The 14,000-nt window shown below is 30.9% G+C and overlaps 1 protein-coding gene across 1 annotated transcript; it reads left to right on the forward strand.

Annotated features, from left to right (window-relative positions):
- The first annotated feature begins 1,070 nt into the window (after window positions 1–1,070).
- LOC107632706 (uncharacterized) lies at window positions 1,071–2,063 on the forward strand. Its single transcript, XM_016336372.1, has one exon. The coding sequence runs from the start codon at window positions 1,071–1,073 to the stop codon at window positions 2,061–2,063; it is 993 nt and encodes a 330-aa protein (XP_016191858.1).
- The last annotated feature ends 11,937 nt before the right edge of the window (window positions 2,064–14,000 follow it).

Below are 14,000 nucleotides of genomic sequence, written 5' to 3' on the forward strand. Positions count from 1 at the left end.
TTACTTCATTTTATTTCAGTTTGTTTGTTAGAAATTTAATTGAATAATTTGAATTGAGTTTAATAATGTTAAATATGTTTAAATTTAGTTTGATTTGATACAATTTTAGTTAAATGGTATAAAATTTTATCATGGTTAAAATTTTCTTATTTTTTAAAATTTAATATCAACAAATATCTGTAAGTATTTGTTTTCCCGACAAAAAAGAAAAAATAGAAATCTATAACAGAAATGAAAAAAAAATAGAAGACAATTTTTTAAACAAAGACAAAAAACAAAAAAAATTTCACCCCATAAATATCCATTGACATTCTAATCATGAATTCATGCGATTAGTTAGCATATTTTCAGAGGTCAATCAATGGTTAACCTTTCTTCACGTCTTATCTTGGAAAGAATTTGAATGTATCGACTGCCGACAAATTACAGTTGACAGGACTTTTCATTGATGACACATTTATCTTCCAAAGTTTCTTAAGACCAATTGCGGTTGATACAAAAATCATTATATATAATAACTTTGGCTTTTTTTTTTTATCTAAATACGCATGGAAGAATGATTTATTCCCTAAATGCGCATGGTTTAAAACTGTTCTCAAAATACACAGCTCCATTTCATGCATGGCGACCATGAAATGGAATTTAACACCATTTCATGTTGGTGCCCGCGAAATGGAGACACCATTTCTGCCTCACCGGTCACGAAATGGAGGTCCCATATCATGTATGGCAGCCGCGAAATGGACAAGCAAACCCAGGGACGGCAGACGCAAAATGGTGGCACGCCAGACGTGAAATGGAGAGCATGTCAGGTTGGGCTCTCACAAAATGGACACCCTATTTCAAGTATACTGCACACGAAATAAGACAACTTAGTGTGTACCCCGCACGAATTGCAACGAAAGCTGGGCTATATAAACCCTTCTCCTGCAGAAGTAATGCCACAATTCCAATTCTCACTTCTTCTACTCTCTCTTCCTCTCCATGAGTTTCATTTCCATATAGCTTGGTATCATAAATTTTTTGTGTGAAAATGGCCTCTGAACACATTTACGTGGTCGTATACCCGAATGGAGAAATTTCTCATACTACCTAAGGAATTTATGTGTGATGACCCACTTTGGATAATGATTCTCCCACAATCATCTTTGCAACAACTAAAAAATCTTATTCTGATGAACACTCGGTTGGTTGGGAAAAAGGAGATCAGTACCTTGTTTTACAGGATGCCAGTTACTGTAGCTAGTTCGTTTGCATATCAGAAAATGCATATTAAATCTGACCAGCACGTTTCGATGATGTTTTCGTATCATCGTAGCATTGAAAGTATCTATTCGATGGAACTTTGTGTGAAGCTTCAAGATGTGGGGGGTAGCTCATCTAGTTTGAATAACGTGGAGGAACTGCGGAATTTCGGTGCTGGTGAAGCCGTTCCATTTCCGGAGATTAGCAGAGCTCACAGTCCGTCGTTTAACGCCTTCGTTGTGCCCAGCCGGAATGCAGAAAATCCGCACGGACGTCCCTCGCTCACAACTCATGCTGCATCTCCGGAAGGTATTGCAGACGGGTTGGCTGACTCGTCTGACGAAGACGAGATTGAGGATGATAGTGTAGACGAAGCAGAAGTTATTCCGGAAACCCAACCGGTTCAAAAAGAAACGTTTATCCTAACTCTAGTCGAACCGATAAATGTGATGGGGGTAGGCAGTTTTTCCAGCAGCACTCCCGACCACTATCTTCAACTGAGTCTTGGTCCAATGAACTCGACAACCGCGGAAGACATATCGAGCAACTATGCTTTGACCAGTGAAATGGAGCTGGAGATCGGACTGAAATTCCTGAATAAAGAAACAGCAATGCTTGCGGTTAAGAACTACAATATTCGTAGAAGTGTAGAATTCAAAATGGTAGAGTCAGATCATACTCGGTATGTATGTCGATGCAAACTTTTTGGTGAGCAGTGTCGCTGGATGGTAAGGGTTGCGAAGATGAGGGCTTCCAGATTTTGGAAAATCCAAAAATACCAAGGGCCTCACAGTTGTTTGGCATTTGCGACGTTGTAAGATCATGCTCAACTTGATTCAAATGTCATATGCCAGCACATATTTCCCATGGTTCAAGCAGACGCGACCATTTGCATAAAGGTGTTGCAGGGTTCTGTGGAGTCAACGTACGGATACAAGGTGTCTTACAAGAAAGTTTGGCTAGCGAAGCAAAAGGCAATATGCGCGCCGATTGGCGATGAAAGGTGTTGATGTTTAGCGGAGGGTTCGATGGACCTTGTTTGCCGCCAAATTGCCGCATGACGCTGTCAATGTTAACAATCTCGATCCACTTGAACAATATCAACGACACGACCGCGGTGAAGAAGTCACCATGTGGGGCTCTAAGAAATTTTGCAAGCACTCTTGACAGAATACGTGCATCGCTGTACGGCATCCACGTAAACTACAAATACCGAACATCACGAAAATTGTTAAACAATATACTTGGAAAAAACAAAATCATGCTCTAACAAACGACGAGAATAAGTACCTCATCCACCTTCAGACCGTCTAACCTCAGGTGGTGCCTAAGCAAGCGTTGCTTAGCGTAGTCATTCTTTCCTCTCTTACCCGCCCACCTATAAAGAAACATGTTAGTATTAACCTTATTGGAATTTCAACGCAGATGAAATAGCACAAACTCAAAACTACACATGTTATATAATATAATGTATTACCTTGTAGCTAAAGGAAACATATATGGGCTCGTAACTTTTGGTGCCCAGAAGGGAAGCTTGAAGTATATCCATGACATCAGCAACGTATGACAGCCAGCCATTCTCTCGACGTTATAATCAGTAGCTAGGCACATGGCTCTATATAACCAACAGAGCACGGCGCTGCCCCAACTATAGGTACTAATGGTGTCATAGTTGGCCAAAAGAGGAAGATAACGCACGTGAACTGTGTTATTCGCCTTGTCAGGAAGTAAAACGCCACCTAATAAATACATAATGTAACAACGTGCATACCGTACGACGACGTCCTCGGGAGAGTCAAGAGGCATCTGTTGGAGTCTACTCCTGAGCCACTTCAATTTTATGTTAAACTTCATGGTCCCGACATGACCATCAGGAACTTCCCCTAGGAACTCCTCACACCATTGTCAAATATCCCTCTGATGGAACTTACTCCAGCTTCTCAGAGCGCCACTCATCGGCTCACCATCAATTGGTAACCTCAACTGCATGGCAACATCTTCCAGAGTAACAGTACACTCGCCCCATGGGAGGTGGAATATGTGGGTTTTAGGACGCTATCTTTTCACAAGCGCACTAATCAATGGATTGTCGTATTCAAAATGCTTTATTAAGGACGCATAATAGAATCCAGCCCTTCTTAAATATGGTTCAAGTATTTGTCGCCTAATCTCCATGGCTGGATCATATTGATCAAAAGTAAAGATGTCTACTAGTGTGCCATGCAGAGTTAGCACACGTGCCGGCTGAAATAGAGAATGGGAAAAAACAAAATTATTAAATTAATAAATGTATTATTTTTCACAGTTTTTTTTTTACTAATAAAAAAAAAATTAACCTTCAGATGTAAGTGGGCAGAAATGTGAAACTTATCCAACCTATTAAGATTTTCTTTGACATTAATTCTACTTCCACTCATTTTAATAAATAATAAATTTTTTTCCCCCAAAATATGAACCCCACCAACAAAACCACACTCCTTGTTTCCTATTTTCCTACCACACGGTTTTGGTCCCTCCCCATCACCCCTTTTATATTCATTTAATCCACAAGCTTCCAAAACTTGCCTCCAAGACCAGCCACTCCTACCTCGTACGGGGTCTGCAACCTTTAGGCCCCAATTCGTGTGCGTCGGTCACTAATTGGGCCACTTCGTGGCTGGCTCAACTGATGTCTCCAATTCGCTGGTGCCAGGGACGGGTTGGCCATTTCGTGGTAGGCAGCCTTGAAGTGGAGATTTGACACGCACAGAGCCATTTCGTGGAAGCCTCATGTGAAATAGTGTTAAATTTCATTTCGTGGTCGCCATGCATGAAATGGAGCAGCGCATTTTAAGATCAGTTTTAAACATACGCATTTAGGGAATAAATCATTTTTTCATGTGTATTTAGATAAAAAAAAGCCTAATAATTTTTATGTCTTTGTGGGAAATTAACTAGTCTCTCCGATTGTTAGTTCTTTTGAATTTTTTTTATTTTTATTACTATAAAAAATTTCACTTTCTTTTTTTAAAAGATATTAAAATAACACTCCTCTTCTTTCTATTTGTAAAATATATGTTCTCCTTCCTTATAACTTTTAAAAAACTTTTTCTTTAATCCATTTTAAATTTTTTATGTTAACTAATGTTAACTTTATCTATTTTTCAAAAAAATAAATTATTTTTTACAAAAATACTCTTTAACAAAAATTTTATTTTTTGTCATTAAATTTTATTTATTAAAATATCTTAATAAATTATTTTTTTATTGATTAAATTATATTTTTACCAAAATATTTTTTAAAAAATTTAATAATTAAATTATTTTTTTTAAGATACTTTCAATAATTTTTTAATTATTAAATTATAATTTTACCAAAATTTTTGTTAACAATTATTTTTATATTTTACTATTAATTTTTTGATATCAATATATATTATTTTAACATTAAAAAAAAATCTTACCACTATTAATATGTATAATAATTAATATATGTTGATATCGGAAAATAATCTTACCACTGTTTTGATCATTTGTTACCTTCACATACATTTTTTTTATTCATTCTCTTTTGTTTTATTTATTTTTTAGTTGCAATAGCTTTGACGGTAAATTTAAAATTGAATATTTTTCATTGAAAATGTAATCTTCTTTTCCAATCTACCATATTACATTTAGTTGCTTCACTGAAAACTCAAATCCCAACTCATCGAATATTGGATTCACGTGCTATAGATTCCATTTGAACCAGAACATACTTTGGATGAAAAAATAGGGTTGTATGTTGATTCTGATTTTGTTCTTCATGTGGAAATTATGTATGAAATGTCTTTCTTTGATGGATTTTTAATTTGATTATAACATAAGTTTAAATTTAGATTTAAATTTTTAAGTTTGATTATTATCTTGAGAATATTTGATTATGAATAGAGTTTGTAATATAATTTTAAAATGTGTTTAATTATAATTTAATTTTACCACAAGATTAGATTTTGATTTAGATTATTTCAGAATTTATATACGTATAAAAATATAATAACTGATTTTGGTGACTAATTTTGATATCCTTAATATGATTGTATTTAGTTTTAGATGCCCTCTAATAATTGAACAAAATAAAAACTAAGTAACGGATCAAAGTTAAAGTTTTTTAACATTAAATCAATTATAGCCATGAATAAGGATGGCAAAAAAAAATTTGAACTCATAACGGCGGAGAAGAAAATGGAGACCCACTAAATTTTGGGACGGAAACCCCTTTCCACGAATAAATGGGAATGAGATTAGAAACTGAGATATCCATCTCATAAAGATTTGTTAATGTCTCACTAGACTGAAATTACTTAAATATCCGTTATATATATATGATGTAGGTATATATTTAATTTCCTTTTTCAGTTTTATTTAAAAATAAATTAATGATGTGCATAATATCTAAATTTGCACTAACTAATTATTTAAATATGTATCATTACAAAAAAAGAATATTATCATTGAATTATAATTGTCAACTAAGATTTGTTATGTTGTTATGTTAAAAAAAAAAATATTTTAGTTTGTTTGTTGGAGATTTAATTGAATAATATTAAATTAGGTTTAATAATATTAAATGTGTTTAAATTCAGTTTGATTTGATACAATTTTAGTTAAATGATAAAATATAAAATTTTATCATGGTTACAATTTTTTTACTTTTAAAATTTAATATCAACAAATATCTGTAAGTATTTATTTTCCCAACAAAAAAAATAATAGAAATCTATAACAGAAATGAAAAAAAAAAACAGAAGACAATTTTTTAAACAAAGACAAAAAAAAATTCACCTCATAAATATCCATTGCCATTCTAACCATGAATTCATGCGATTAGTTAGCATATTTTCACAGGTCAATCAATGATTAACCTTTTTTCACATCTCATCTTGGAGAGAATTTGCATGTATCGACTACGGACTGTAACACCCTACCACACAAAATTTTGTACTTAAGATGTAAAACAGAGGTGGCGAGACGCTACGACCTCTAAAAATAAAATATATACATATAATAGCAAAGAATGTAATAAACTATGAGTCTTGAAAAATAGGTGAAACAAAAATCGCGAAAATAAAAGCGCAACGCTTAAGAAACGTGATTACTTGCGTGTGAAGAAAACTAAGGTTTAAAAGCATAACTAAATAGCTAGGTGTTGAGTTAAGAAATTAACTAAATTAATTTGATGATGACAAATATTATTTTATTGGGTTAATCAACCAATTAGTTTTTAATTATGTTTGATAAAATGATGCAGGCCAAAATATAAAGATACAGCAGCCCAAATGCAAGGAAACAAAAATATTGCTAGTGGGTCTTTCTAACCAACGAAGCCCATAGAAAACAATGCAAAGAAAACAGCTGGGCTAAATGAATGAAATCCAACACAAGCCCAAGATTACTCCATTCAAGTTGAAGCCTTCCAATGCACCTCACTAGTTTGCTTAGGTCAGAACCTCATAGAGAAAGAAAGAGAAAGCTTTGTTATTCTTCTTGCCCATTTCATCAAAGAATAAATAAAGAGAAAGCTTAATCAAAGAAAGCAAAGGTCAAATCACCTAAAACAAACCCAACAAGTTGAGTCAAAAATTAAAGGTGATTTATTTCCATTTGCATGCATGTTAATTTCTTCACTCCTTCTCCAACTTTCTGCGATACCATTTTTGGTTAAATGAAGAAAGAAGTATTTGATCTCTGCTGCTATAAATCAATGGTTCACAAAGTTTTTTGGAGCCAAAGCACATGATTAATGGTTCGGATTTGGGTTTATCACTGAACAACTTTCTCTTTGCTACTCAAATGTCTTCGGTCAAGCAAAAAGGAGACAGCTTGAAAATCCCTAATTTGGGATAAATGAAGAAAGTAATCTCTGTTCACAATTGCTGTACATCAATGGTCAAGATTGTTTCTTGGGGACCAAGAAGTATCTCAAGGGTTTAAATCTGGGTTCACCATTAAAAATAATTTTTTTTGCTTCCCTGAGGCTTTCGGTCAAGCAAGAAAAAGTCAGACTCAAATTTCTAATTTGGTGATTAACTGGAAAAGTGATATGGTAAGCTGGAAGCACACAGCTCAAGGAGTTGATCTCGAAGAGAGAAATTCAGCAACATGTAAGGAGATACAAAAAGAAGATTTCTCATCATTCAGAAGCAAAGGAGAGATAACCAGAATTTGGTGAGTTGTGTTCTGAGAAGAGTTCCCTAAAGAAGTTCCTCTACTTGGACAGTGCTTTCTTTCAAAGAAGCATTCCGCCAAAAATGAAGAACTGAATCAGAGACATGCAAATCTAGTTTATCACATAGCAAAAAAGCTGTTGAAGAGTCAATCTCCTTCATGTTTTGCAGATTGTATTTTACTTTTCAATGTTTATCTTTCTGTAATTTCTTGAGTGAAAAAGGCATATTGTGAGAGCTCAAGTAAAAGCCAAATGAGTGGAAAGAGGCTGAGTGATACACTTGAGAGAAAAGCCTAGAGCTATTTTCATATTTCTTTAGATAAGTCTGTGTCTTGTATCTTGTACCTGTGAGGTATCCCTTTCTTAGTTGGGTTAGCACTAAGAGTGAAGAGTTAGGTATTAGCATAGCCAATGTCAAGTTAGGTTAGAACTTGAGTGTGAGAGGATTGTGTCAATCTTATGGAATTGGTGTATGCAATACTTTAACTATAGTGAAAATTCTACCACTGTTGTGGTGGAGACTGGACGTAGGTTGCATAGCACAAGGCAACCGAATCAGGATACATGATAGTGTTAGCTCTTTTCCTTTCTGCTCTGTTATGTTTTCTGATATTCATGAGACAAAAATAAATTGTCTCATAAATTTCTGCTGCTGAGTTCAAACAGAATCAGAATTGCAAGCTTATTAAAAAGGGGTTATTTCAGTAACTTAAAGAAAGGCATAGATTCAACCCCCTTCTCTAAGCCTACTACAACCTTCACTAGGTAATAGGAATAGAGAGACAAGAAAACGATATAACAAGCTCCTAACTCAGCTTGCGGAGTTAAGACTAACCGGAGAATATTTATATCCTAGGTGTAAAGTTCTGTGTGGTAGAGTGTTACATTGACAAACTACAGTTTACAGGACTTTCATTGATGACACATTTATCTTCCAAAGTTTCTTAAGACCAATTGCGGTTGATACAAAAATCATTATAAATAATAACTTTTATGTCTTTGTGAGAAATTAACTCGTCTCTCCGACTGTTAGTTCTTTTGAATTATTATTATATTATTATTATTATTATTATTATTATTATTATTATTATTATTATTATAAAAAATTTTATTTTTTTTTAAAATATTAAAATGACATTCTTTTTTTATTTGTAAAATATATATTCTCCTCTCTTATAATTTTTTTAAAAAATTTTTTTAATTTATTTTAAATTTTTTTTGTTAACTAATATTAACTTTATCTATTTTTCAAAAAAAATAAATTATTTTTTACAAAAATACCCTTTAGCAAATTTTTTGTTGTTATTAAATTTTATTTATCAAAATATCTTAATAAATTATTTTTTTATTGATTTATATTTTTATCAAAATATTTTTTAAAAAATTAATAATTAAATTATTTTTCTCTAAATTACCCTTCAATAATTTTTTAATTATTAAATTATTATTTTACCAAAATTTTTGTTAACAATTATTTTTATATTTTATTAATAATTTTTCTATATCAATATATATTATTTTAACATTAAATAAAAATTTTACCACTGTTAATATGTATAATAATTAATTTATATTGATATCAAAAAATAAACTTACCAAGATTTTTTTATTTAATGTTAAAATAATATATATTGATATAAAAAATTAACAGTAAAATATAAAAGTAATTGTTAAGAAAAATTTTGGTATAATCACAATTTTATAATTAAAAAATTATTGAAGGGTATCTCAGAAAAAATTATTTAATTATTAATTTTTAAAAAAATATTTTAATAAAAATATAATTTAATCAATAAAAAATAATTTATTAAAGAATATTTTGGTAAGTAAAATTTAATGATAAAAAATAAATTTTTTGTTAAACGGTATTTTTGTAAAAAATAATTTATTTCTTGAAAAATGGATAAAATTAACATTAGTTAACACAAAAAATTTAAAATAGATTAAAAGATAAGTTTTTTAAAAGTTATAAAGAAAAAAAGTATACATTTTATAAATAGAAGAAAAGAGAATATTATTTTAACATCTCTTATGAGAAGAGAATAAAATTTTCTTTTATTATTATTATAAGTAGAATCTACAATAACTATGATGATTATACAATAGATTATTATCATATTTTTTAATATTTGAATAGCACATTTTTTATTTTTGTCCAATTTAAAATATGATCAAATAATATTAAAAATATTTTTATTTTTATATTTATAGCCTATAAAATAATATCTTAGATTGTATTTTAAAAAAAATCTCATTTAGGTATTCAAATTTTTAGCAAAAATTATTACTTTGGACATACATATCTAATTTTGCCTTCCTCAAATATTTTATCTTTTTCTATTAGTCTATTACAATACAACTAACCAAATTGTCGTTCGTAACCCATTGAAGTCCTGACTAGGGGTGGCAAAACGGGTCGAGCCCGTCGGGCCGATCCGCTAAACCCGCTAAAAAAGGCGGGTCGGGCTAGGAATTGGAGCCCGTCAAATTAAAAAAACCCGCCAAACCCGCACCGCCAAATTGGCAGAGCGGGGCGGGCCGGTCCGCCGGGCCGAAAATTTTTATTTTTTATTTTTTTAATTAAATAAAAGAGTGATTACTATTATAAAATTAATAATTATAGAATTTTTAAACACTTTTTTTTTTCATTTTTTGTTTTTATTCTTTTTTGAGTTATTAACTTTATTTATTTTATTTTACAATTTCGTATATATGCTCAAATTATGTAACTTATTTTTTAAAATAAAGATGATTCTATTGACAAATATTATTTTGAACAATTTTATTGAAGTTAAAAATAAAAAAAAATAGTAAAAAATTATAATATAATTTGACTATTTTTTATTTGTATTTGATTTTTTAATTATTATTTTTTGGTTAATTTTAATGAATTTTATTTTTCAAAAAAAAAAAAGAGTCAAGCGGGCTAGCCCGCCAACCCGCAAATCCGCCATAAAGCGGGGCGAGCTAGCATTTTGAACCCATTTTAGTTGGCGGGGCGGGCCGGTCCGCCCCGTTTATGTGGCGGGCCTAGGCGGGACGGGGCGGGTTGGGGCGGACTGGCCCGCTTTGCCACCCCTAGTCCTGACCCAACACTATAAATATTGGTATAATTAACCGCAAAGATAGATACATATATAACTATTTAAAAAAGAGTAAATAACTATTTTTGACCATAAAAAATTTAAGCGCTGACAAATTAACCACAAAAAAATTAAAATATATTATATCTATGAAAGATGAGTATTATTTGACAAAAATATCCAATTATTAAATTTAAAATTAATTTTATTAAAAATTTAATGAAATTTCTAAAATACCATTTTCTTTCATTTTTTCCATCCCAATCTTTTATCCTAACAGAATGAACCAGCCCCACTTCACCTCTCTCGTTCTTCTTCACTCACCACTCTCAAATTATCGCCGGCAGTTTTCCCAGATTGTCGCCCCCTTCTCTCGCTCTGACAAACCATAGGCGTTCAATTCGAGTTTCACAGCTTCTTCTGCTCTAATCTTTCGGATCTTGACCTGAAAATGCTCGAGATCTAACCCGAAAAAGTCGTTAAGGTTAATTCCATTTTCGAGTTGCATCGCATGCTGGCCTGCTCCCGGTTCCATTAAGAAAGTTCTTGCCACGGTTAAGAAAATCAAGCCGAAGATCTTCACGATAGTGTAGCAGGAAGCCAACCATAACAGTCCGATTTTTGTGAGAGTCGTTGCATTATTACTCGCGATCAAGCTTGTTTGACTCGCTGGAGGGATCGGTGGCGATGGAGATGGCAGTGCCACCGCTGGTGAAGATTTATTGATGTCAGAACTGTACCTCAGGAGGCAATTTGCAACGTGGTGACGTGCAAGAGCACAAACTGGCTGTAACGGCACAAGACCCTTCATGTTGATGCAAATTGAACCTTTAAGAGAAAGATTGGACAAACTAGATGCTTGAAACCTAAGTTGGTCACTAAATTGCCAAAAATATTATTAATTGTTGTTCTCCATGACCACCAAATGCTTATAGATTTAGTAATATGAATTCGAATCACCACCAAAAGAAGAAGAATAATAACAACATATAAAGATTGGTGGGTGAGTAAAAGAAACTCTTGAGATCGGAATTGGAATGGACGATAGGAAGGAGGAAAATGATAAAGAAATGAAGAAATGTTAACTAATAAAGAGGGGGGTTTGGTTTAGGGCATGAAATTCCCAGGAAAGTGAAGTTGACTGGAGTAGTTGGATATGGCTTTGATTATTTCCTCTTGTTTTGATTTAGTATACATATACATATTTCTAAAACATGTGGCTAAGTTTGAATTGATGAGGATGAAGCACTCTCAGTAAAAGCGAGAGAAGGGGGCAATGATCTGAAAAACTACCAGCGATGATTTGAGAGTGGTGGGTGAAAAAGAACAAGGGAGGTGAAGTGGGGCTGGTTCATTTTGGTAGGGTAAAAGATTGGGATGGAAAAGATGAAAAAATGGTATTTTGGAAATTTCATAAAATTTTTAATGGAATTAATTTTAAATTTAATGATTGGGTATATTTTTGTCAAACGATACTCATTTTTCATGGGTACAATGTTAATTTAATTTTTTCGTGGTTAGTTTTGTCGGCGCTTAAATCTTTGATGATCAGAAATGACTATTTACTCTTTAAAAAATATATAAAAAAATTAAATAAAAATTTAATTTTTAGAATATATAATTATTTTTATTTTCAAAAATATTCCTAACTATTAATAAAAAATTTACTTAGTCTAAAATCGTTAAATTTTTATATATACGGATTTTGAGTAATCTATATCTAATTTTAGGTAATAAAGTTTTATATACAAATTTATCAAGTGTCCTCATTTATCAATTGTTTGTGTGTGAAAAAAAAGTTAGAAATATATAAATTTTTCATTGATTAATTACTAGTTGATTTGGTGATGTGAAATTTAATTATTTTAATTTATTAGATATATTTTAATAAAAATTAAAAAATAACTATAATTACATTCGCACATAAATTTAATGTCTATAATAAATGTGTTTTTGTATATTATTTACTAAATATATTTAATTTTAATTATTTAAATTAATCTAATAATTATAAATATATTCTCACATTCTAACATAAAAATCTTATTCTCATGAGATATATCCTAATTTTTGCTACGAATAAAAAGTCACATTAACTTCACAAAGTGCCACCGCCACTATCTAGATCCTTCAGCAGTGTTGTATACTTCAATTCAGAAACTAACTAGAATTTTAACCATGGTTCTTTGAATAAAGGCAACACAATTGTTAATTAATGACAATAAGACAATCAATGCTTCAAGGTAACTTCAGAAAATTTCGGGTAAATGGTCAATTTGTATGAAAACTCAAAATAATTATAATTAGTTCTCAGAAATGTAGAAACTTCTTACTTTACAACAAAATTTGTTTACGGCACTACAATTGAAAACAGAGGTCCCTGAAAAAGGAGTAACATCTTCCCCAACAACATGAAATATATGTCTGAAAATGAAAACTTCCCTTGCTTTCATTTTCTGTACGGACATATACAGTGGCTATTGCCATTGGTTCTCTATTTTTCATTATATCTTGATAAAAAAATTAACACACGTGTTCCATTTATTCCATTCCCATGCTCATTACTGAATAATAATAATAATAATAATAATAATAATAATAATAATAATAATAATAATAATTAATCACTTCATTAGATACTACAGGTTTTCAAAATATAGACGTTCTCCTAGAACAAATACTAACATCGAATTGGTTAACTTTGTTAGCATCAGACGTAAAATTTTTATTTTTAAAAGTAGTTTATAAAAATTAATTTTTAAAAGATAATTTTTTTAAAATTGTAATATTTATATTTGATAAAACAAATAAAAAATAATTTTCAATAAATATAAACAATATCAATTACATTTAATAAAATAGTTTTTAAAATTTTAAAATACTATAATAGACATAAATATAAGTATTAAATTTAAAAATTAGTTAACATATGAAGTTATATTAAATTTTTAAATTTTGAAAAGTACAAACTAACTTTTAAAAGCTTTATTTTAGGTGCTTTCAAAAATACCATAATTTTTTATCTTAAGAATTTTTAAAAATACCCTAATCTTTATTTACTAAATACAAAATAAAGAGTTTGAACTTTTAAAAAACACAAGCATCTCTTAGAACAACTGTACCAAACCAAGCCAACATCAAGCTAGGGGCTACAATGTTTTAACTCTACCTTGTAGATTGTAACTTCATATGCTGAAATTGTAGAAGTTTCTGGATAAAAGAGTTGAGATTTGAGAAAAAAAAGACCCAATTTAAGGTGGAAAATAACAAAATGAAACCCTAAACTTTGTTTTTTGGTCATTCAACAACCTTAAACGTTATATATTTGGACAGTAACCTTAAACGTTTTATCTTTACAACCTTTAATGTTATATATTTGGACAGTAACCCTAAACGTTTCATCTTTTTTTGTTTTGTCAGTAAATTAGACAATTCCCAATTTTAGGTATCTCAATAAATTAGATAACCTCCGATCCTAAGTACAC

This window comes from Arachis ipaensis, chromosome B3 (genome assembly GCF_059453495.1).
Source record: "Arachis ipaensis isolate K30076 ecotype BB chromosome B3, ASM5945349v1, whole genome shotgun sequence".
In the NCBI taxonomy this organism is placed as follows: Eukaryota; Viridiplantae; Streptophyta; class Magnoliopsida; order Fabales; family Fabaceae; genus Arachis; species Arachis ipaensis.

What these genes read in the sequence shown, in the direction of transcription:
- LOC107632706 (XM_016336372.1), top strand. Translation starts at nt 1,071, where the DNA reads ATGGAGAAATTTCTCATACTACCTAAGGAATTTATGTGTGATGACCCA.